Source organism: Nerophis lumbriciformis, linkage group LG01 (genome assembly GCF_033978685.3).
Source record: "Nerophis lumbriciformis linkage group LG01, RoL_Nlum_v2.1, whole genome shotgun sequence".
Taxonomy (NCBI): Eukaryota; Metazoa; Chordata; class Actinopteri; order Syngnathiformes; family Syngnathidae; genus Nerophis; species Nerophis lumbriciformis.
This window is the reverse complement of record NC_084548.2, coordinates 57,844,377-57,867,500: the sequence shown is the minus strand read 5'-3', so window position 1 is coordinate 57,867,500 and position 23,124 is coordinate 57,844,377. Positions and strand designations below refer to the sequence as shown.

At 38.9% G+C, this 23,124-nt stretch overlaps 1 protein-coding gene across 1 annotated transcript in view; it reads left to right on the top strand.

Moving 5' to 3' along the window:
• The window catches only part of skia (v-ski avian sarcoma viral oncogene homolog a), a 184,249-nt gene extending 162,209 nt beyond the window's left edge, over positions 1 to 22,040 (top strand). The window contains exons 4-7 of the mRNA XM_061987982.1: positions 1,046 to 1,332; positions 1,665 to 2,011; positions 12,906 to 13,136; positions 16,530 to 22,040. Coding sequence (XP_061843966.1) covers positions 1,046 to 1,332; positions 1,665 to 2,011; positions 12,906 to 13,136; positions 16,530 to 16,715 — 1,051 coding nt within the window. The 3' untranslated portion in view covers positions 16,716 to 22,040. The remainder of the gene's footprint in view (positions 1 to 1,045; positions 1,333 to 1,664; positions 2,012 to 12,905; positions 13,137 to 16,529) is intronic.
• Positions 22,041 to 23,124: the final 1,084 nt, after the last annotated feature.

Genomic DNA, 23,124 nt, shown 5'->3' with positions numbered 1-23,124 from the left:
GATGTGATCCATTTTAATAGCTCCGGCAGTAGCGTATAGCATATAGCAGTTAGCATTCCAAAACCCACAATGCACTTTTGCCATGACCCGCCCTCGCCGAATTCTTATTGGTTGGCGTGACGATTGCTGACGTGTGTGTGACGATTGCGGACATTTGCTTCGTCGCTCACGCGAATGAGATAAATAATATTATTTGATATTTTACGGTAATATGTTAATAATTTCACACATAAGTCGCTCCGGAGTATACGTCGCACCCACGGCCAAACTATGAAAAAAAGGTCGACTTATAGTCCGAAAAATACGGTATGTTTTTTTATGGCAAACGCAATATATGCAATATTTTCCCCCAAAAAATGTTTTCAAAGTGTAATATTTGATGTGAAGTAATAGGAACCTTCAGTAAGTCCATAATTCATTACAACATTAATTTTGAGTCATTATTATTTTTTGAGCAATGACTAAAATTCTAAAAGGGTTCTACTCATAAAAAGTGTTAAAAATAAGTTATTGTTTTCTTTCACTGTCGCTTACATCTCTCGAACTTAAGATCTATCCGTCAATTAAACGTTTTTTTTTTTTTTTTGTCAAAGAAAACAAATACAAAATATGCAATAGTTTCCCCAAAAAATATTCCAAGTGGAATATTTGATGTGACTCTGTCAAGAATTCATAAAAACATTGATTCTGATGCATTATTATTTTTGAGTAATGACAGTTTTAATGAAAAAAGCAGCCTGCATGGCAGCTTTGTGTGATTAGAATCAACACTGCAACTTTTTCTTGTTACAATTCACCTGTTTGCTCTTTTATTCCACTTTTGTATGTTTTTTTTCTGTAATAGTATTTCTAGAATGTGCAGTAAAAAAAATTAGTTGCACTTTGGACACCTCTTGTTTAATGGAACACATTTTTGTTGATATATATATTACGTTTCTATGGCGATATATTGATAAGGTCTGCCAACTCAGGCGTGACAAGTTGGGCTGGCACTTTAGTGACGATGGAAAACAACTAATAATTGTGCTTTGTGGTGGTGTCCTAGCTTCTACAACTACAAGAGCCTGGAGAATGCTGTGGCCCCCAATGTTGCCCTCACACCGCTGCCCCTGGGAAAGGTGGGTCCAATGTCCCCGTCGGTCCCCAGCACGTCACACCCGAGCGCAGGGGAACCGCCAGGCGAGGGCGCCAACGCCGGCTTGAGAGCTCGCAAGAGGAGAGCTACGGGGGAGCCGCAGCCGTGCCCTTTGACCTCCCCGGCGAGCAAGCAGCCGTCGCCTCGGGATGACAAAGACTCGGAAGTGGAGGTGGAGGTGGAGAGCCGTGACGAGTGTAAGCTAACAACTCAACCCCGGCAGTTTGTTCAGAAGCGACTCAAGCTGAGAGCAGACGTCTCCTTGGTTGGGGCGGTATAGCTCGGTTGGTAGAGTGGCCGTGCCAGCAACTTGAGGGTTGCAGGTTCGATCCCCGCTTCCGCTATCCTAGTCACTGCTGTTGTGTCCTTGGGCAAGACACTTTACCCACCTGCTCCCAGTGCCACCCACACTGGTTTAAATGTAACTTAGACATTGGGTTTCACTATGTAAAGCGCTTTGAGTCACTAGAGAAAAAGTGCTATATAAATATAATTCACTTCACTTCACTTCCTTACCTTCTTCTTGCAGTCACCTCCTCGCTGTCCTCCCTGTCGTCGCCCTCCTTCACCTCCTCCGGCTCGGCCAAGGACATGAGTTCGCCGGGCGCCCTCAGGCCCACCGGCGCCGTCGCGACTTCTGAGGGCGCCGCGGCCGTCCCCGTCTCGAACCCCGTCTCGACCCCCGTCTCGACCCCCGTCTCAACCCCTCCGGAACTCGGGCTGGAGTCGGAGCTGGAGAGCCTGAGGCAGGCGCTGGACAACGGCCTGGACTCCAAAGAGTCCAAGGAGAAGTTCCTGCATGAGATCGTGAAGATGAGGGTGAAGCAGGAGGAGAAGTTGGGCTCCGCTCTGCAGGCCAAGCGCAGCCTCCAGCAGGTAGCTTTTCATTCATGGTCACAAAGTATACGCACAGCAAATATAAAAACTCGGCGTGTCTCGATATACCAGGCTTGATTATTTGCCGACACTGATATTGATCTGATATCAGCAATAATCACACTTGTATTATTTAGTAGTGTGGAGTGTTAGAAAAGATTTGATCAAGTGAAATGAGTAGGGATGTCTGATAATGGCTTTTTGCCGATATCCGATATTGTCCAACTCTTTAATTACCGATACCGATATCAACCAATACCGATATCAACTGATATATGCAGTCGTGGAATTAACACATTATTATGCCTAATTTGGACAACCAGGTATGGTGAAGATAAGGTACTTTTTAAAAATAATAATAAAATAAGATAAATAAATTAAAAACATTTTTTTTGAATAAAAAAGAAAGTAAAACAATATAAAAACAGTTACAAAGAAAATAGTAATTAATGAAAATGAGTAAAATGAACTGTTAAAGGTTAGTACTATTAGTGGACCAGCAGCACGCACAATCATGTGTGCTTACGGACTGTATCCCTTGCAGACTGTATTGATATATATTGATATATAATGTAGGAACCAGAATATTAATAACAGAAAGAAACAACCCTTTTGTGTGAATGAGTGTAAGTGGGGGAGGGAGATTTTTTGGGTTGGTGCACTAATTGTAAGTGTAGCTTGTGTTTTTTATGTTGATTTAATAAAAAAATAAAAATTAAAAAAAACATACCGATAATAAAAAAACGATACCGATAATTTCCGATATTTCATTTTAACGCAGGCCGATATTATCGGACATCTCTAGAAATGAGTCAAACTGAGAACTGTTTTTGATTAGAATTAGCAATTCTGGTAGGAATTGCGTGTGAATGCTGATACTTGTGCGTGAAACTGAAATGCTTGAATGTCCAGGGTGAGTGGAGTGTGTGGATGTTGGAATGGTTCCAATCGGATGAGAAATGTGGGATATGCAGTAGTTTGTATAATGCCCATTCATTTTCAATGGGGAGAAAATTCCGGGAAATCACGGGAAAATAAAAGGGAAAACATGTTTTGCGTTCAATGTATCGGAAGAGTAGTGTGGGTGGATGGTTGAAAGGTCGGAATCGAGTTTAAAAATGGCGCAACATTTTGAGAATTTAGGGCATTGCAGGACTATGATTACATCCATTCATTTGAATGGGAATTTCCTGGAAATTTGGGAATTTTGGGAAAACTGGGAATCTTTGAGAATATTGATACTAGCACAACTGTCCTAGATGATATGAATGGATTGGTGTTGGAATTTTTGGAATCCGTTGAAAAATGTTGACGTAAGTTTAAAAATTGTGTGTGTGAAGGGGGTTGCATGTTTTGTGTTTTTGCCTAAAAAAAACAGGGTTTTGACAAAAAAAGTGCACAAAATATTTAAAAAATAAATAAAAATAGCTGAAGTTGATCGAAAGATTTAAGCGTTGAAAGTAAAAAAAATAAAAAATAAAATAAATGTATATATATATACATATATATATAAGGGCTGTGAATCTTTGGGTGTCCCACGATTCGATTCAATATCGATTCTTGGGGTCACGATTCGATTCAAAATCGATTTTTTTTTTCAATTCAACACGATTCTCGATTCAAAAACGATTTTTCCCCGATTCAAAGGGATTCTCTATTCATTCAATACATAAGATTTCAGCAGGATCTACCCCAGTCTGCTGACATGCAAGCAGAGTAGTAGATTTTTGTAAAAAGCTTTTATAATTGTAAAGGACAATGTTTTATCAACTGATTGCAATAATGTAAATTTGTTTTAACTATTAAATGAACCAAACATATGACTTATTTTATCTTTGTGAAAATATTGGACACAGTGTGTTGTGAAGCTTATGAGATGCGATGCAAGTGTAAGCCACTGTGACACTATTTATTTTTATTTTTTTTCTAAATGTCTAATGATAATGTCAATGAGGGATTTTTAATCACTGCTATGTTGAAATTGTAACTAATATCGATACTGTTGTTGATAATATTCATTTTTGTTTCACTACTTTTGGTTTGTTCTGTGTCGTGTTTGTGTCTCCTCTCAATTGCTCCGTTTATTGCAGTTCTGAGTGTTGCTGGGTCGGGTTTGGTTTTGGAAATGGATTGCATTGTTATGGTATTGCTGTGTATTGTTTTGTTGGATTGATTAATTTAAAAAAAATAATACATTAAAAAAAAAAAAAAAAAATAGATTTTTTAAAAATGAGAATCGATTCTGAATCGCACGTGAGAATCGCGATTCGAATTTGAATCGATATATCCATCCATCCATCCATCCATGGATGATATATCCATCCAGGTGGATGGATATATATATATATATACACACAGGTAAAAGCCAGTAAATTAGAATATTTTGAAAAACTTGATTTATTTCAGTAATTGCATTCAAAAGGTGTAACTTGTACATTATATTTATTCATTGCACACAGACTGATGCATTCAAATGTTTATTTCATTTAATTTTGATGATTTGAAGTGGCAACAAATGAAAATCCAAAATTCCGTGTGTCACAAAATTAGAATATTACTTAAGGCTAATACAAAAAAGGGATTTTTAGAAATGTTGGCCAACTGAAAAGTATGAAAATGAAAAATATGAGCATGTACAATACTCAATACTTGGTTGGAGCTCCTTTTGCCTCAATTACTGCGTTAATGCGGCGTGGCATGGAGTCGATGAGTTTCTGGCACTGCTCAGGTGTTATGAGAGCCCAGGTTGCTCTGATAGTGGCCTTCAACTCTTCTGCGTTTTTGGGTCTGGCATTCTGCATCTTCCTTTTCACAATACCCCACAGATTTTCTATGGGGCTAAGGTCAGGGGAGTTGGTGGGCCAATTTAGAACAGAAATACCATGGTCCGTAAACCAGGCACGGGTAGATTTTGCGCTGTGTGCAGGCGCCAAGTCCTGTTGGAACTTGAAATCTCCATCTCCATAGAGCAGGTCAGCAGCAGGAAGCATGAAGTGCTCTAAAACTTGCTGGTAGACGGCTGCGTTGACCCTGGATCTCAGGAAACAGAGTGGACCGACACCAGCAGATGACATGGCACCCCAAACCATCACTGATGGTTTGGGTTGGTTTGGTTTGCATTTCCTTTGGAAATCGAGGTCCCAGAGTCTGGAGGAAGACAGGAGAGGCACAGGATCCACGTTGCCTGAAGTCTAGTGTAAAGTTTCCACCATCAGTGATGGTTTGGGGTGCCATGTCATCTGCTGGTGTCGGTCCACTCTGTTTCCTGAGATCCAGGGTCAACGCAGCCGTCTACCAGCAAGTTTTAGAGCACTTCATGCTTCCTGCTGCTGACCTGCTCTATGGAGATGGAGATTTCAAGTTCCAACAGGACTTGGCGCCTGCACACAGCGCAAAATCTACCCGTGCCTGGTTTACGGACCATGGTATTTCTGTTCTAAATTGGCCCACCAACTCCCCTGACCTTAGCCCCATAGAAAATCTGTGGGGTATTGTGAAAAGGAAGATGGAGAATGCCAGACCCAAAAACGCAGAAGAGTTGAAGGCCACTATCAGAGCAACCTGGGCTCTCATAACACCTGAGCAGTGCCAGCAACTCATCGACTCCATGCCACGCCGCATTAACGCAGTAATTGAGGCAAAAGGAGCTCCAACCAAGTATTGAGTATTGTACCTGCTCATATTTTTCATTTTCATACTTTTCAGTTGGCCAACATTTCTAAAAATCCCTTTTTTGTATTAGCCTTAAGTAATATTCTAATTTTGTGACACACGGAATTTTGGATTTTCATTTGTTGCCACTTCAAATCATCAAAATTAAATGAAATAAACATTTGAATGCATCAGTCTGTGTGCAATGAATAAATATAATGTACAAGTTACACCTTTTGAATGCAATTACTGAAATAAATCAAGTTTTTCAAAATATTCTAATTTACTGGCTTTTACCTGTATATATATATATATATATATATATATATATATATATATATATATATACATACATATATAAGACTTATTTTTAACACATTTGGAGTTTTAGTGGGACTTTGCTCAAAAAATAATACTAAATCAAAATTAATGTTGTCATGAATTATTTACTTATTTAAGGCTCCAATTACTTCACATCAAATATTAAACTTTGGTTTTGGAATTGGATTGCATTGTTATGGTATTGCTGTGTATTGTTTTGTTGGATTGATTAATTAAAAAAAAAAAATACTTAAAAAAAAAAAAAAAATCGATTTTTTAAAAATGAGAATCGATTCTGAATCGCACAACGTGAGAATCGCGATTCGAATTCGAATCGATATATATATATATACTATATATATATATACACATACATATATATATGTATGTGTATATATATATATATATATATATATATATATATATATATATATATATATATATATATATATATATATATATATATATATATATACATACAAACATATATAAGACTTATTTTTAACACTTTTGGATCCCCAAGAGTTTTAGTGGGACTTTGCTCAAAAAATAATACTAAATCAAAATTATTGTTGTCATGAATTATTTACTTATTTAAGGCTCCAATTACTTCACATCAAGTATTAAACTTTAAAATTGTGTGTGAAAAAACAGGGTTTTGACAAAAAGTGCACAAAACATAAAAATAAAAAAGAGCTGAAGTTGATCGAAAGATTTAAGCGTTGACTAAAGAAATATATATAGACCTATTTTTTTAAAATTTTATGACTGAGACCAAACAAAATCTAAATATTGTATTGGTTTTGAAAAAAGACAAATATCAAAATGGCCCCCACATACTTTCACTTTTCAGTGTTCGGCCCTCAGTGGAAAAAAGTTTGGGACCCTCCTCTGTTGTAGGAGACATTTTAATGTAGTCTAATGTCACCACTGCATCACCAATATTTGAACATATTCTCATATATTTATAATGCTCACGACGATATTAACGGAAATTCCAGTCTGGCTTTTTTGGTTTTGAAAAAGTCCAACATGTGTCGAGTGCCTGCACAGCCGAGCATGAGTTGGTGAGTGATAACAATGAGAGCGGATGTTGCTGTGAAAGGAAAGGCCAGACTTCCATTTTTATATTTGGTCTTGGCCCGGGAACAAGAAAGTGCAGTTAGTGTGTGTGTGTGTGTGTGTGTGTGTGTGTGTGTGTCTGTGTGTGTGTGTGTGTGTGTGTGTGTGTGTGTGTGTGCAGCACAAAAATATATATATATCCCGACCCAACCAAAGCTACTCCGACGACATTCCGCTCTCATTTTGCGTCGGTGCAGTGAGGAGGCGGCAGCAACAAGCTGCAGGCTGAGTTGAGGTGAAAGACGAGCAGCAACACAGTGACCCCCTGCTGAAGCAACGCTGCAAGTTGGGATGAGACGTTTCCAAAGTCGGGCGTGATAGGGTTTGTCTATTTTCCTTTTGACGACAGAAGTCTTTGTGTAAACTGCGAGGGTCCTGCGATCCCGACTAAACATGCACGCTGTCCTCGCCCCACATGGACATTCACGCTGTAGTCGGACTGGTAACACCTAATCAATCAATTGTAATAAAACATTTGTTTTTGTTTTCTTCTTCGTCGGAGGAAAGCGGAGGTACGGAAGCAAAGTTGGTTGTATGAACAAAGGCAATCGCTCTCTGGTAACCAAGCAACGCAGGAAGTGATAACTGATCAGTGGGAGTGACACGCTAACAGCTAATCAGGCGACAGTATCAACTATCAAGTTTGGTTGCACCATCTTGTGCGAGAAGAGAAAGTCAAAATGAAGAAATTGCGGATAAAAGAGGAAAAGTCACCGGGACAGGTTTTTGGATTTTTCCAAAGGGACCATAGTCAGACCAATGTGGTCTGTAAATGATGCGAGGCAATACCACGCCACCTTAGCCGTGCTCACCCTTTAGAGCACAGCTGTAACTTCCTGCCACTAAACCTGCAGAAAGTAGTTCTTCTCAGGTTTCTCTTGATTTACATTTCCACACTTTGCACTATTTTCTTACGCTTTATCAAGCATTTTTTGCATATTCCTTATTTTCGCACTTTAATTTTAAGAGATTAATGTTAAGTGCTCAATTTTACAATTTTGTTTATTGTTCCATGCTTGTGTTGACATTTCCTTTCTACCTTGATAGCCGAGAGATTATAATCAGAGGAAGGTTACATTTCAAATAAAATACATTTTTCTCCTGCTCCCTATTTTCCATAGGTCATTAAAAAAACAAAAATTATCGACTGATAAAAAAAACACTTAAATCGTGATAAAGTTTTCAGCCATTACAGCTAAAGTTAAAGTTAAAGTTAAAGTACCAATGATTGTCACACACACTAGGTGTGGCGAGATTATTCTCCGCATTTGACCCATCACCCTTGATCACCCCCTGGGAGGTGAGGGGAGCAGTGGGCAGCAGCGGTGGCCGCGCCCGGGAATCATTTTGGTGATTTAACCCCCAATTCCAACCCTTGATGCTGAGTGCCAAGCAGGGAGGTAATGGGTCCCATTTTTATAGTCTTTGGTATGACTCGGCCGGATTTGAACTCACAACCTACCGATCTCAGGGCGGACACTCTAACCACTAGGCCACTGAGTAGGTTCACTAGGCCACTGAGTAGGTTCTAGTTCTAGCTCTACGTTGTAGCTTACTTTAGTAAATAACTTTTTAAACATTGTACAGTTGTCAAAAGAATCTATACTTTGCTATGAAGTCGAGACCCAAAACGCAAAAAAATACATCGATACCTGCTTTTTGTCAGTACAGAATATTATATGTCTGCTGTCTTTAAACAATGATGCAGTGTTTCCATATATTTATTTATTCATGGAAGTCCGTCACAAATGAGGATTTGGCTCTTCCTGTTGGCCCTGGCTCATAAACAAAGGCTAATGGAAGTGTGTGAGTGTAGCATAAGTGTAGGTGTGGCCTAACTCTGCTTCATAGCGCCTGCTATGCCAGAGATGATGACGTAGCAGAAATGATCCACTTTCTTGCTATATTTAGCCAGTGGATCTGTTTTAATAAGAGTGAAAGAGAGATATATCTTGTGGATGTAGTCAATAATCAAATGCAAGCGCTCACAGAAGTGAGAGCGTAGATCCGCCACCACAAGCCCAGGGAGTGAGCGTTACCACAGTGTGCAGAAAAGTGTTGCGAGCCAACATTTATCGCTTCCATAAGTGGCAAGAAAACACAACTTAACAACACTCTTCTGTCGTTTGGTAACACTTTGAACAATCACTGCTTCGCTTCTTTCGCCAGGACGGCAGTGTGTGGCCTGAACGCACCTCTGTTTTTATGGCACACTGGGGAAATTAAATAAACAAAAAAGTAAAAAAATTGAGCAAGAATACATATTGAGAAAAGGCTGAAATGTTGACACTAACAAATAAAAATACAAATATTTGTCTTTAAATATAGTTGCTGTTTTTCTACCCTTTTCCTCGCCTATTTAAAGGCCTACTGAAATGCGATTTTCTTATTAAAACAGGGATAGCAGGTCCATTCTATGTGTCATACTTGATCATTTCGCGATATTGCCATATTTTTGCTGAAAGGATTTAGTAGAGAACATCAACGATAAAGTTCGCAACTTCTGGTCGCTGATAAAAAAGCCTTGCCTGTGCCGGAAGTAGCAGACGATATGCGCGTGACGTCACAGGTTGTGGAGCTCCTCACATCCGCACATTGTTTACAATCATGGCCACCAGCAGCAACAGCGATTCGGACCGAGAAAGCGACGATTTCCCCATTAATTTGAGCGAGGATGAAAGATTCGTGGATGAGGAAAGTGAGAGTGAAGGACTAGAGGGCAGTGGGAGCGATTCAGATAGGGAAGATGCTGTGAGAGGCGGGTGGGACCTGATATTCAGCTGGGAATGACTAAAACAGTAAATAAACACAAGACATATATACACTCTATTAGCCACAACACAACCAGGCTTATATTTAATATGCCACAAATTAATCCCGCATAACAAACACCTCCCCCCTTCCGTCCATATAACCCGCCAATGCAACTCAAACACCTGCACAACACACTCAATCCCACAGCCCAAAGTACCGTTCACCTCCCCAAAGTTCATACAGCACATATATTTCCCCAAAGTCCCCAAAGTTACGTACGTGACATGCACATAGCGGCACGCACGTACGGGCAAGCGATCAAATGTTTGGAAGCCGCAGCTGCATGCGTACTCACGGTACCGCGTCTGCGTATCCAACTCAAAGTCCTCCTGGTAAGAGTCTCTGTTGTCCCAGTTCTCCACAGGCCAATGGTAAAGCTTGACTGTCATCTTTCGGGAATGTAAACAATGAAACACCGGCTGTGTTTGTGTTGCTACAGCCGCCCGCAATACACCGCTTCCCACCTACAGCTTTCTTCTTTGCTGTCTTCATTGTTCATTGAACAAATTGCAAAAGATTCACCAACACAGATGTCCAGAATACTGTGGAATTTTGCAATGAAAACAGACGACTTAATAGCTGGCCACCATGCTGTCCCAAAAATGTCCTCTACAATCCGTGACGTCACGCGCAGGCGTCATCATACCGAGACGTTTTCAGCAGGATATTTCGCGCGAAATTTAAAATTGCACTTTAGTAAGCCAACCCGGCCGTATTGGCATGTAATGCAATGTTAAGATTTCATCATTGATATATAAACTATCAGACTGCTTGGTCGGTAGTAGTGGGTTTCAGTAGGCCTTTCATTACAAGTGATGATGTCACACTGCCACCATATTGAGACAATATTAATAACAATATTGTTTGTTTTACATACTTGAAGGCTCCACGCCATTACGGTTCTTTTTACAATGTAAAATATTGTTATTTGTGATCATATTTATGAGCACAGTGTTGTTTGTTTTGATATACTTAGAGATTAGAGAACAAAGCTGTTGTTTTTAAAATGTAAAACATTGTTATTTGTGATCATATTTCTAAGCGCAGTATTGTTTGTTTTGATATTCTGGGAGGTTAGAGAACACTGCTGTCCTTTTTACAATGTAAAATGTTGTTGTTCGTGATCATATTTATAAGCAAAGTATTGTTTGTTTTTAATATACTCGGAGGTTATAGAATACTGCTGTTCTTTTTACAATGTAAACTAGTATTTGTGATCATATGTATAAGCACAGTATTGTTTGTTTTGATATACTTGGAGGTTAGAGCAATCGGATTTGATAAAACCTCATCGAGCTGGATGCAATCTTACTTGGAGGGGGAGGAAACAGGTGGTTGAGTTGAACGGCACCGTGTCCCCCCCCCCCTCAGTAAGCTGTGGAGTCCCCCAAGGCAGTATATTAGGGCCTTTACTGTTCCTAGTATACATAAACGACATGTCATCAGCATGCGACTGTGAATTGTTTTTGTTTGCGGATGACTCGGCCCTGCTGGTATCCGGCAAAGACAAGTCACAGGTGGAGAAAATCCTCAGTGCTGAACTCTGTAGAATTTGCACCTGGCTCGCTGACAACAAGCTATCCATACACTTAGGTAAAACGGAATCCATCCTGTTTGGGTCCCACATCAACCTTAAGAAAGTCAGTGACTTCACTATAAAAGTGGGTGACATTGTTATCGCCAGGAAGGATGAGGTCACCTACCTAGGTTCCATCCTAGAGGCTAATCTTTCCTGTGATAAAATGGCAACCAAGGTAATCAAAAAGGTCAACCAACGAACAAGATTTCTCTATAGAATCTCCTCTCTGGTAAACAAAAGCACCTTGAAGATTCTGGCGGGAACTCTCGTTCAACCCTTTTTCGATTACGCATGCACCTCCTGGTACCCTAGCACGTCCAAAACCCTCAAATCTAGACTCCAAACACCCAGAACAAGCTAGTCAGATTACTTCTAGACCTCCACCCCAGATCACACCTCACTCCTACCCACTTCTCCAAAGTGGGCTGGCTCAGGGTGGAGGACAGAGTAAAACAACTTGCACTGAGACTAGTCTATAAAATCCGCTACACCTCCCTGATACCGAAGTATATGTCAAACTACTTCCTTAACGTAAATGACCGCCATAACCACAACACCAGGGGGAGCTCCACTAACCACGTTAAACCCAGATTCCGATCTAACAAAGGTCTTAACTCATTCTCTTTCTATGCCACATCAATGTGGAATGCGCTCCCAACAGGTATAAAAGAAAGGGCATCTCTATCCTCCTTCAAACCGCACTAAAAGAACACCTCCAGGCAACTTCAACCCTAAACTAACACCCTCCCTTCCTCATCATACCTCTTCGGATTGTAAATAATCAAATGTAAACAATCAAATGTAGTCACTTTTTCTTATAATTTCTGATCTCTCTCTCTCTGTGTCCAATACTTGCTGCACATATGTACCAAGTCAGATCTACACTGTTCTAATGTCAATTTCTCTGATGATGCAATTGTTGATGACTGAAGTGTTGATACCAACCAAACTTAACCCCCCCCTCCATATCCCACACCCCGGATTGTAAATAATGTAAATAATTCAATTTATATACTGTGATGATTATCTTGTGTGATGACTGTATTATGAAAATAGTATATATAGTATACCCCGACTTAAACAAGTTGAAAAACTTATTCGGGTGTTACCATTTAGTGGTCAATTGTACGGAATGTGTACTTTACTGTGCAATCTACTAATAAAAGTTTCAATCAATCAAAAAAAGAGAACACTGCTGTTCTTTTTACAATGTCTAGTTACTTCTTGGCAGCTGATACTGATATTTAAATTATGTCGCTGCACACTGATCTTAAATCATGTATCAGTATCGAGAATCATTAAAATGTACTAGTATCGACTCCTGAGATTCTGGTATCGTGACAACCCTAACACAGTGTGATTTTCTCCATGACAACATTTTTATTTCCCCCCCTGCTTGTCTTCCAGGAGTTAGAGTTCTTGCGGGTGGCGAAGAAAGAGAAACTGCGGGAAGCGACGGAGGCCAAGCGTAACTTGAGGAAGGAAATCGAGCGCCTGCGAGCCGAGAGCGAGAAGAAGATGAAGGAAGCCAACGAGTCGCGGGTTCGTCTGAAGCGGGACCTGGAACAAGCTCGCCAGTTGCGGGTCTGCGATAAAGGATGCGAGGCGGGACGTCTGCGTGCAAAGTACTCTGCGCAGGTCAGTTGTTCTCGGGGAGGACGCAAAGTCAACCACACATAAACAGAAGTAAACGTTCGCCGTTAGACACATCATGTTTGTGAAACGTCAACCATTATTTTTAGCGTAGAAGACGAGAAGGAAGTTCAAGATAAATACATGCACAGTCGTGTGATCGATGCCTCTCGGAAACAGGAAGCCACGGCAACGTCCCTAAGGCATCATGGGAAACGTCATTTAGACAAAACAAGATGGAGATTGTTCTCTCCAGCTGCGTCTGCTTCTATGTAAACACTGTCTGCGCCTTTGGCAGCTTCTTTATAAAAAATATTACCAGGAAAGGAAGTAGATGAATAAGATTTACAGAGGGGAGTAGTAAAGTCAGGGTGGTATCAGTATATGATCGATATTTTCGTATTTTTGTGAGTGTTAACACATTCAGGACAAAGGAGGACTTTGAGGGAAAAATATCAAATTATTCAAATACTAGTAGTATAGTTGTTTTTACTTTTGTTTAGTTATTGTGTACTACTGACTTTGTTTAGATCAAACAATTGTATGTAATAAAAGAGAGTAAGGAAGGAGTTAAAATATTGTGTTTATATTGTTACACTATCAATGTATTCACCATGAATAATAGGGGTGCTCCAAAAGATTTTTTTTCTAAATCGATAAAAAAAATATATACATACACATATATATTTGTTTTAACATACATACATACACACACACACACACACACACACACACACACATACATATGTATACATATACATATACATATACATATACATATATATATATATATATATATATATATATATATATATATATATATATATATATATATATGCATAGAAATATATATATATATACATATGTATATATTTATACATATATACATATGTATATATATATATATATACTAGGGGTGTAACAGTACACAACAATTCCCTGAACGTACATTGAAAATACATGCAACCCTAACTCAAAATGCCGGACATTTGAAGCATTTAAGAAACTCCGCCCTGACAGCTCCGCAAAAGAGGACATGTCCGGTGAAAAGAGGACGTATGGTCAGTCTATCATAGCACATTAGCTGCTAGCATGCCGTGTGTTGTGCCTCGGTGTGCATTGTTTACACAACGTGCGTTACGCTACTTAATATGTCCGTGTGGAAACTCGTTCGGTACACCTCTGAACCGAACCGGAACCCCCGTACCGAAACGGTTCAATACAAATACACGTACCGTTACACCCCTAGTATATACACATATATACATATGTATCAGTGACATGCAGTCAGGGGAGGCAGGTGAGGCGGGGCTTCACGTGTCATCATGGAAAGAAAAAAAATGTAAAAAAAAAAAAAAAAATTTAAATTGTTATATGTATCCAGTGATTATACTATAAAGTTATTTTCCATTTAACTTCACCAGTTTTAGATTATTTTGATTCAAAATCGCTGAATTTTCACATTTGCCGTTCAAATACTGAGAAGAGACTTGCGGTGATCAGCAGCCAGTTGAGCCTCACCATGGATTGCGCAATGACTCGGCTAACTGCTGGCCTGCTGTGCAGTGAGACCGTATTGCTATATGAATTATATTATACATTTCCATAGTTTAGTTAGCTGAGGTACATAATGTACAGTGTATTTTGTCAACAACTGTATGTGTGTAACGTATTTCTTGTGCTGAGCAATCATAAAACGGCTGCGAAGACGCACTGGCTGAGGCTCGCAGTAATCCCGCCTCATGGTGGTAGAGGGCGGTCGTGATCCCAGAGATCATTTTTGCGACTACTCGGCTGCAGAATAAGTGACAACAAGCAGCAACAGTTAGTAGTGATCGTTTATTTTTTCCTCTCGCCTGGACTATTAACATGGAGGATTACATATCTAAAATAAAACAGTTTTCTAAACTGGACTTTCAATCGAAGCAGGAGGTAATAATTAAAGGAAGATCTCCATCGAGACAGAGAGACTTTTAAAACTGAAGATAAGGAAGACTTCTATAAACAAGTTATCGATGCTTTTGTTCAAAAGGAGCGTCTTACCTTTACATAAAAGTAAAGGTAAGACCATAATAACGTTTTTTTTAATTAAATGTGCTTTTTTGTGTGCTACAGTTTGTATGTGTAAAGTTAAAGTTAAGTTAAAGTACCAATGATTGTCACACACACTAGGTGTGGTGAATTGTGTCCTCTGCATTTGACCCATCCCCTTGATCACCCCCTGGGAGGTGAGGGGAGCAGTGGACAGCAGCGGCGCCGCGCCCGGGAATCATTTTTGGTGATTTAACCCCCAATTCCAACCCTTGATGCTGAGTGCCAAGCAGGGAAGAATGCTGGTATGAGCTTTTAAACATAACCCGTTAACTGCTGCCAATCGAATGGTGAATAAGATACTCTTTAGAGTTCATATGTTTGTAAATCTGACTGTGATGAAGTCAGTGCCTCACCAGCCATGAACCTCACCGCACGTCACTGATATATATATATATATATATATATGTATATATATATATATATATATATATATATATATATATATATATATATATATATATATATATATATATATATATATATATATAAATAAATATACACACACACACACGCACACACACAAATACACACGTATATTGATTCTGAATCGAATAGTCACCCCAGGAATCGGAATCGGATCAAGTCGTTAAGTGCCCAAAGATTTCAACATAGCAGTGATTAAAAATCCCTCATTGACATTATCATTAGACATTTATGAAAAAAAAAAAAAAAGAAAAGAACAATAGTGTCACAGTGGCTTACACTTGCATCACATCTCATAAGATTGACAACACACTGTGTCCAATATTTTCACAAAGATAAAATAAGTCATATTTTTGGTTCATTTAATAGTTAAAACAAATTTACATTATTGCAATCAGTTGATAAAACATTGTCCATTACAATTATAAAAGCTTTTTACAAAAATCTACTACTCTGCTTGCATGTCAGCAGACTGGGGTAGATCCTGCTGAAATTCTATGTATTGAATGAATAGAGAATTGTTTTGAATCGGGGAAAAAAATCATTTTTGAATCGAGAATCGTGTTGAATTGAAAAAAAATAATCGATTTTTAATCGAATCGTGATCCCAAGAATCGATACTGAATCGAATCGTGGGACACCCAAAGATTCACAGCCCTAATATATATATATATATATATATATATATATATATATATATATATATATATATATATATATATATATATATATATATATATATATATATATACATATACATACATATTTATATTATTTTTTATATATATATATATATAAATAAATATATATATATATTAGATCATTCTCTAACTCTCATATCTGATTCCTATGATTTGATCTTTGTCCTGTCATGTTTTCCAGATCGAAGACCTGCAGACGAAGCTGCAACACGCCGAGGTGGACCGAGAGCAGCTGCGGGCCGACTTACTGCAGGAGCGGGAGGCCCGGGAGCACTTGGAGACCATGGTGAAGGAGCTGCAGCGGCAACTTTGGCCCAGCGACAAAGACTTGACAGCCAAGGACAAGGACGTGCAGTCCCAAAAGTGAAGCCATTGTCGCCGAGCAGTCCACCCCAAGTCCTCCATCACTCACACACACCGCAGACAGTTTGTCCCACAAGTCGTCCACATGCTCACACCAGAGGACGGCACACGAGACTTTGACCGGGAAGGCGACAGAATCCGCGGCGAGGAAGGACGTCAACTTAAAAGTGGTCTCGCACGCCTCGCTGGCAGAAGTGGAATCATTGCACACGACAAAAAGGAAAGGACGTCTGCGGTCATAAAAGCTAAAAGACGATCGTGTTTCCCGCAAAACCCTCCATCTTTGTCCCCATGAGGTTTGACGCGACATGGACTACACAGCGATGTAACGAAAGATACGTGCAAATACAAACAAATAAACTATGTGCCGACATGGCGTTTTTTTTCTTCTTGTTTTTTTTTTAGGGACGCCATAAAAACTCAGATTTTGATTCCTGTTCAAGCAAACTTTTAATCTTCTAAAGATTTCATATTCCACACATAAGCGTGGTCTTTTCATCTTATTTCATGCACGTGATGCATTTATTTTCGACAATATTCACTCCCTCCAGGATTTTGCGGGCTTTTTTTTACGATTGTCGTGGCCTAAAAATGCCCGAATTTACGGCAGTTTTTTAAGAAAAGTTGCAATTTTACTTTCAATAACATTGAATCGACTTGTGATTTTATGAACTCGCTATCAATATTTTAAGTTTAAAGCAATGTTTTTAAGGTTTAACCTGAAAAAGCACAGGATTTCACAACAATTGTAAAATACTGCATTGATGTTTTACTCCTTTCATACCACATAGTATAAACTAGATGGCAGTAAATGCACATACTTTTCAAATTACTGTACTGTTTTAATTCATTACAACTTATAATACAGAAAGAAACACCACCGAAGGCACACCACCGAAGGCATCCTTAATGTCTGCTCTGTTGTCCACAAGTTGCAGACGTTCTCCGTGTATGTTTTACACCTGAAAAGTGTATAAATTCTAAACATTCATTTCTGTTTCGATACATTCACCCCCGCACGCTAAGAGCATTCGTGAACGGCTGAGAGCGATCTACAGCGCTCATTTTTGTTGGTAAACGAGAGACGACAAGAGATTATCATCACACCCCAACATCTCTAACATGTTATCTTTGCTTGGTCAGCATTGCAAATTAAAATGTTTTTCAATTGTCTTACCCTGGATAAGTAAAGGTTGAATAAATATACAAACCCCGTTTCCATATGAGTTGGGAAATTGTGTTAGATGTAAATATAAACGGAATACAATGATTTGCAAATCCTTTTCAACCCATATTCAATTGAATGCACTACAAAGACAAGATATTTGATGTTCAAACTCATAAACTTTATTATTTTTTTGCAAATAATAATTAACTTAAAATTTCATGGCTTCTCAGGTGGAATTCTTTCCCATTCTTGCTTGATGTACAGCTTAAGTTGTTCAACAGTCCGGGGGTCTCCGTTGTGGTATTTTAGGCTTCATAATGCGCCACACATTTTCAATGGGAGACAGGTCTGGACTACAGGCAGGCCAGTCTAGTACCCACACTCTTTTACTATGAAGCCACTTTGATGTAACACGTGGCTTGGCATTGTCTTGCTGAAATAAGCAGGGGCGTCCATGGTAACGTTGCTTGGATGGCAACATATGTTGCTCCAAAATCTGTATGTATCTTTCAGCATTAATGGCGCCTTCACAGATGTGTAAGTTACCCATGTCTTGGGCACTAATACACCCCCATACCATCACAGATGCTGGCTTTTCAACTTTGCGCCTATAACAATCCGGATGGTTCTTTTTCTCTTTGGTCCGGAGGACACGACGTCCACAGTTTCCAAAAACAATTTGAAATGTGGACTCGTCAGACCACAGAACACTTTTCCACTTTGTATCAGTCCATCTTAGATGAGCTCAGGCCCAGCAAAGGCGACAGCATTTCTGGGTGTTGTTGATAAACGGTTTTCGCCTTGCATAGGAGAGTTTTAACTTGCACTTACAGATGTAGCGACCAACTGAAGTTACTGACAGTGGGTTTCTGAAGTGTTCCTGAGCCCATGTGGTGATATCCTTTACACACTGATGTTGCTTGTTGATGCAGTACAGCCTGAGGGATCGAAGGTCAAGGGCTTAGCTGCTTACGTGAAGTGATTTCTCCAGATTCTCTGAACCCTTTGATGATATTACGGACCGTAGATGGTGAAATCCCTAAATTCCTTGCAATAGCTGGTTGAGAAAGGTTTTTCTTAAACTGTTCAACAATTTGCTCACGCATTTGTTGACAAAGTGGTGACCCTCTCCCCATCCTTGTTTGTGAATGACTGAGCATTTCATGGAATCTACTTTTATACCCAATCATGGCACCCGCCTGTTCCCAATTTGCCTGTTCACCTGTGGGATGTTCCAAATAAGTGTTTGATGAGCATTCCTCAACTGTATCAGTGTTAATTGCCACCTTTCCCAACTTCTTTGTCATGTGTTGCTGGCATCAAATTCTAAAGTTAATGATTATTTGCAAAAAAAAAAAAAGTTTATCAGTTTGAACATCAAATATGTTGTCTTTGTAGCATATTCAACTGAATATGGGTTGAAAATGATTTGCAAATCATTGTATTTCGTTTATATTTACATCTAACTCAATTTCCCAACTCATGGAAACGGGGTTTGTACAAATACATGTAAACTAGGAAGTAAGCGTTTTATACTACATTACCCAGAAGGCTTAGCGCTGTAGACAGGAGCAGGAAGTAGGTCTGAGCTACGACAATTTAGCCATTTTATAAATAAATAGATTTCTCGTTACAGGTGGCAGTTCAGGAAACAAACCTAAGTTTTAACAAATTCGATTGGCCGAGGCGTGCATCGGATAGAAAATTGCGAGGCTCATAATACACGTTAAATTTGCGTTAAATCAGCACAATTGTGCCGATTCCTGGAGGGACTGAATTAATCGTCACGTTCAACATTTTGAGTGTATGGGTCACCCTTGGCAAGAAACAAATGTTCAGTAAATTAAGGTATGTAAATATGATTACTATTTCTCCGACTTCATAATGAATCGCACTTTGTCCTAACAAAAATACAGTTTTTTATGTTAATGTACTCTCACTATTGTCTCTCGAGCTTTTTTTTGGAAAACGTCTTATACACGAATGCTACCGTATAAATCCAGTTAACATTTTGTTGCTTATATGCATTCTCGATGAAATATTGTTATGTTTACTTAAGGCAAAGTATTGTAAATAAACGCAACGAAAAAGAAGGCTCTACCTGTTCCTGGCTGAGTAGTTTGGAAACAGGTCGGGATCGGCGGCGGTGCGCCCAAACATGAAAACGATGACAAATCAAGCGGGAAACTTGGAAGGAATGAGTGGCGTTTTGATGTCATGTTTTCATATTTTGTGGCCTTCAAAGTCGCTTTTATGGACGTTGTCTCTTCTCTTTACCATCAGATACCTAAACGAGGTAACTCTTTGGTTTGTTTCCATTCAGTAGGGCGAGTTCTTAAAAAAAAGAGCCTGCACAATCAAATTAACTTTTATGAATTGGATTTTGTTTAAAGAATCAAACGGGACATATTGGCATGAATATGCCGTGGCAGTTGGGTACAATGCAATCAAGATGTACATGATGTTAATGCTTTGATTGATAATGTTTTTATTGCTTGTCTGTTTTTTGTTTCTTTTCCCGATTACAAAAAACTTTTTTTTGTTCATGCATGAAATTTGAGAAAAGGTTTGCCATTCATATCGTCAGTTATGGGGCATTTATACTGTACATATAAGGGGGTTTTATCGTCTTCTGCAATTTGTCTTGACCAGGAGGAGGAAAAGGTGATTAAAAGCAGCAAACTGTAAACACATAAACATAAATACACACACACACACACACATATATATGAAATATATTTCAAATGCAATGCTGGACAAGCCCAAGTGCCTGACACCGGCAAAAATAGGTTTCCAGAAAAGACGATTGAAGGAAAAGGATTAAACTTCTTCATTAAATGTTAACATAAATAAGGCCCATCCCTCTCACTGGAACAAGTGACAGGTCCCCCACTAAAATATTGTACTTTTTGTTCATTTAAAATATGCATGTACAAAGTATTTTCTAGAAGATCTTTAAAAAAAAAATCAATTTCCTTTGTACATACAGACTTTGTGAACTTGTGGCCTCGATGAACGCATGTGGAGCATTATAAAGATGTTATTACTGTTATTATGATGAAGGTCAAACTCCCTTTAGGATAGATAATGCCATTGGGAGTGCAAACCCTAGAATACCTGCAGGTTATTATTATTATTGTTATTATCATCATTATTATGGGTATTGAAAGGTGGCTTCCAATCCAACGCGCCGCTGCCACTTCGGCACGCCTACAAATTGGTACATTTTTGTAGTGTTTTTTTTTTACACTCTAAAAAGCTTGTGTGTAGTTTTCTTTACGCATGTTTTTCTATAAAAGAAAGGTTACAAAAAACAAACAAAAAAAAGGTTTTCTAAAGGATTTTGCGAGCAATAACGGTCTGTATGAATAAATACTTGCCAGTGTGACGATTTGAATACAAATTTTAAAAAATGTACATATGTTTTTCCATGTACATTATTGTATAGTATATGTACATGGTGGCTGTTTCCTTTTTGCAGAATGAAATCTTTTCTTACAATAGTTGTTTTTATTTTGCTTTTTCTTTCTAAAACAATTCATGCAGTGTGTAAGAGAATATTCCAAACAAGATAACCCCCCTTTTTTTTTTTTTTACTGTAGATTCTTTGTATGGCTTTTTCTCCAGCCGTTCATATTGGTAAATGTATATTTTATTTGTTGTTGTATGTTGGTTATACTCTCTGCCACACACCAGGACGACGTCTTAAAGATTGTTTCATCATCTTCATGTTTCTGTTTAGCCCTGTGCTGCTGCTAACGCAAAATCAAACACTTGGAGAAATGTTTTTTATGTCAGAAGAAGTTTTCCCGTTTCTGAATATTACATATGCAGTATGAAAAGCTCAGCCGACTTGTTCGTCTTTCTCAACCTTCTTCCATGCGCACCTCTCTCTCTCTCTCTCTCTCGCACGACACTGACTATATTGTAAAGTAAAGGACTTTATGAGATTATGTTTGAAGATAGTTACGCTGATATATACGGTGACTGAATGTACAGTGTATAGATGCATTACCAGAAATAAAGTTGTTTGTCCACAATGCACGACCCACTTTTCTTTTCCCTCAGACACTCATTATCTGGCAAATAGTGCACACAAAGTGATTCCTGCTGCTGATGAATGCAGTTTACTTTACTAGTGCGACTTGTGGGCTAATGATTATTAAAACCGTGTTCTTCTCGCTGGGATAATACAACAACAAATACTTTTTTAACAGTTATTATTAGAGGTGGGAAAATTAATCGAGTTTTAAATGTGTCGCAAGTCGGACATGGATTATAAAATCGATTTATAAACGTCAATAATCGATTTATTAATTGTAAATAAAGTAATGCAGACAGTTCTAGAATATGTCTGACTGCAGAAAGCCACCTCACTGGGAGATGGGACCTGCTCCTTTATTATTGGGCACCTATGTTTAGGGATGATGCTCGAACCCGGTTTTCCCGGTTGTTCGATAAGAAAATAACCAAGTCCTCGGCCTCGAATCCCTTTTTGAGAACCGGTACCCGTTATCGAGACCACTATAGTAAAGAAAGAGAGTTGGTTCTTTATTCGAATCCCTGGGAACGAATCCCGTCCCGACAAGAAATGCCCCGTGAGATATCACAAGAAATTACGTCAAGTAGCTCAGTCATTTGTCACGGTGGGGTGCAGCGTGCTGCGGTTCGTTCCCGGGACGCAAAACTGACTGCTCCGGACGAAAGCGTGCAGGTAGGAGATGATTTATTTCTCATAAATCATACACATTACAACAGACAGGAACGAAACAAAAGGAAAGCGTGCCGTTCACACGAGAAGCTAAAGCAAAAACTTACTTAGCACAGGAATACTAGAAGCTAAGGTCACTTTAGCACAGGAATCATGAGCTCGAAAACCAGAATGCCAACGTAACTGTTGCAAATGCAAACAATGAAGCCACGACGAGTGACCGGAAAAGGCAGGCTTAAATAGAGTCTCTGATGAGCAACAGGTGCGCGTACAAGGCAGGTGAAAATCATAAGTAACCATGGTGACTAAAACAAACCCCCGAAGTGCACAAAACAACTAAGGAAGTCCAAAACTAACAGAACATAACTAAACAAAACATGATCCGACCATATCATAATACATCACAGTTTCATATAATTTCACTTTACAGGAGTAGGAAGAAGTAAAGTTTATTTAATCCTACCCCTTTCCCACTTCATAGCGTTTACAAATATATACATCATTTACTGACCTTTTTATAATAAAATATCTGGG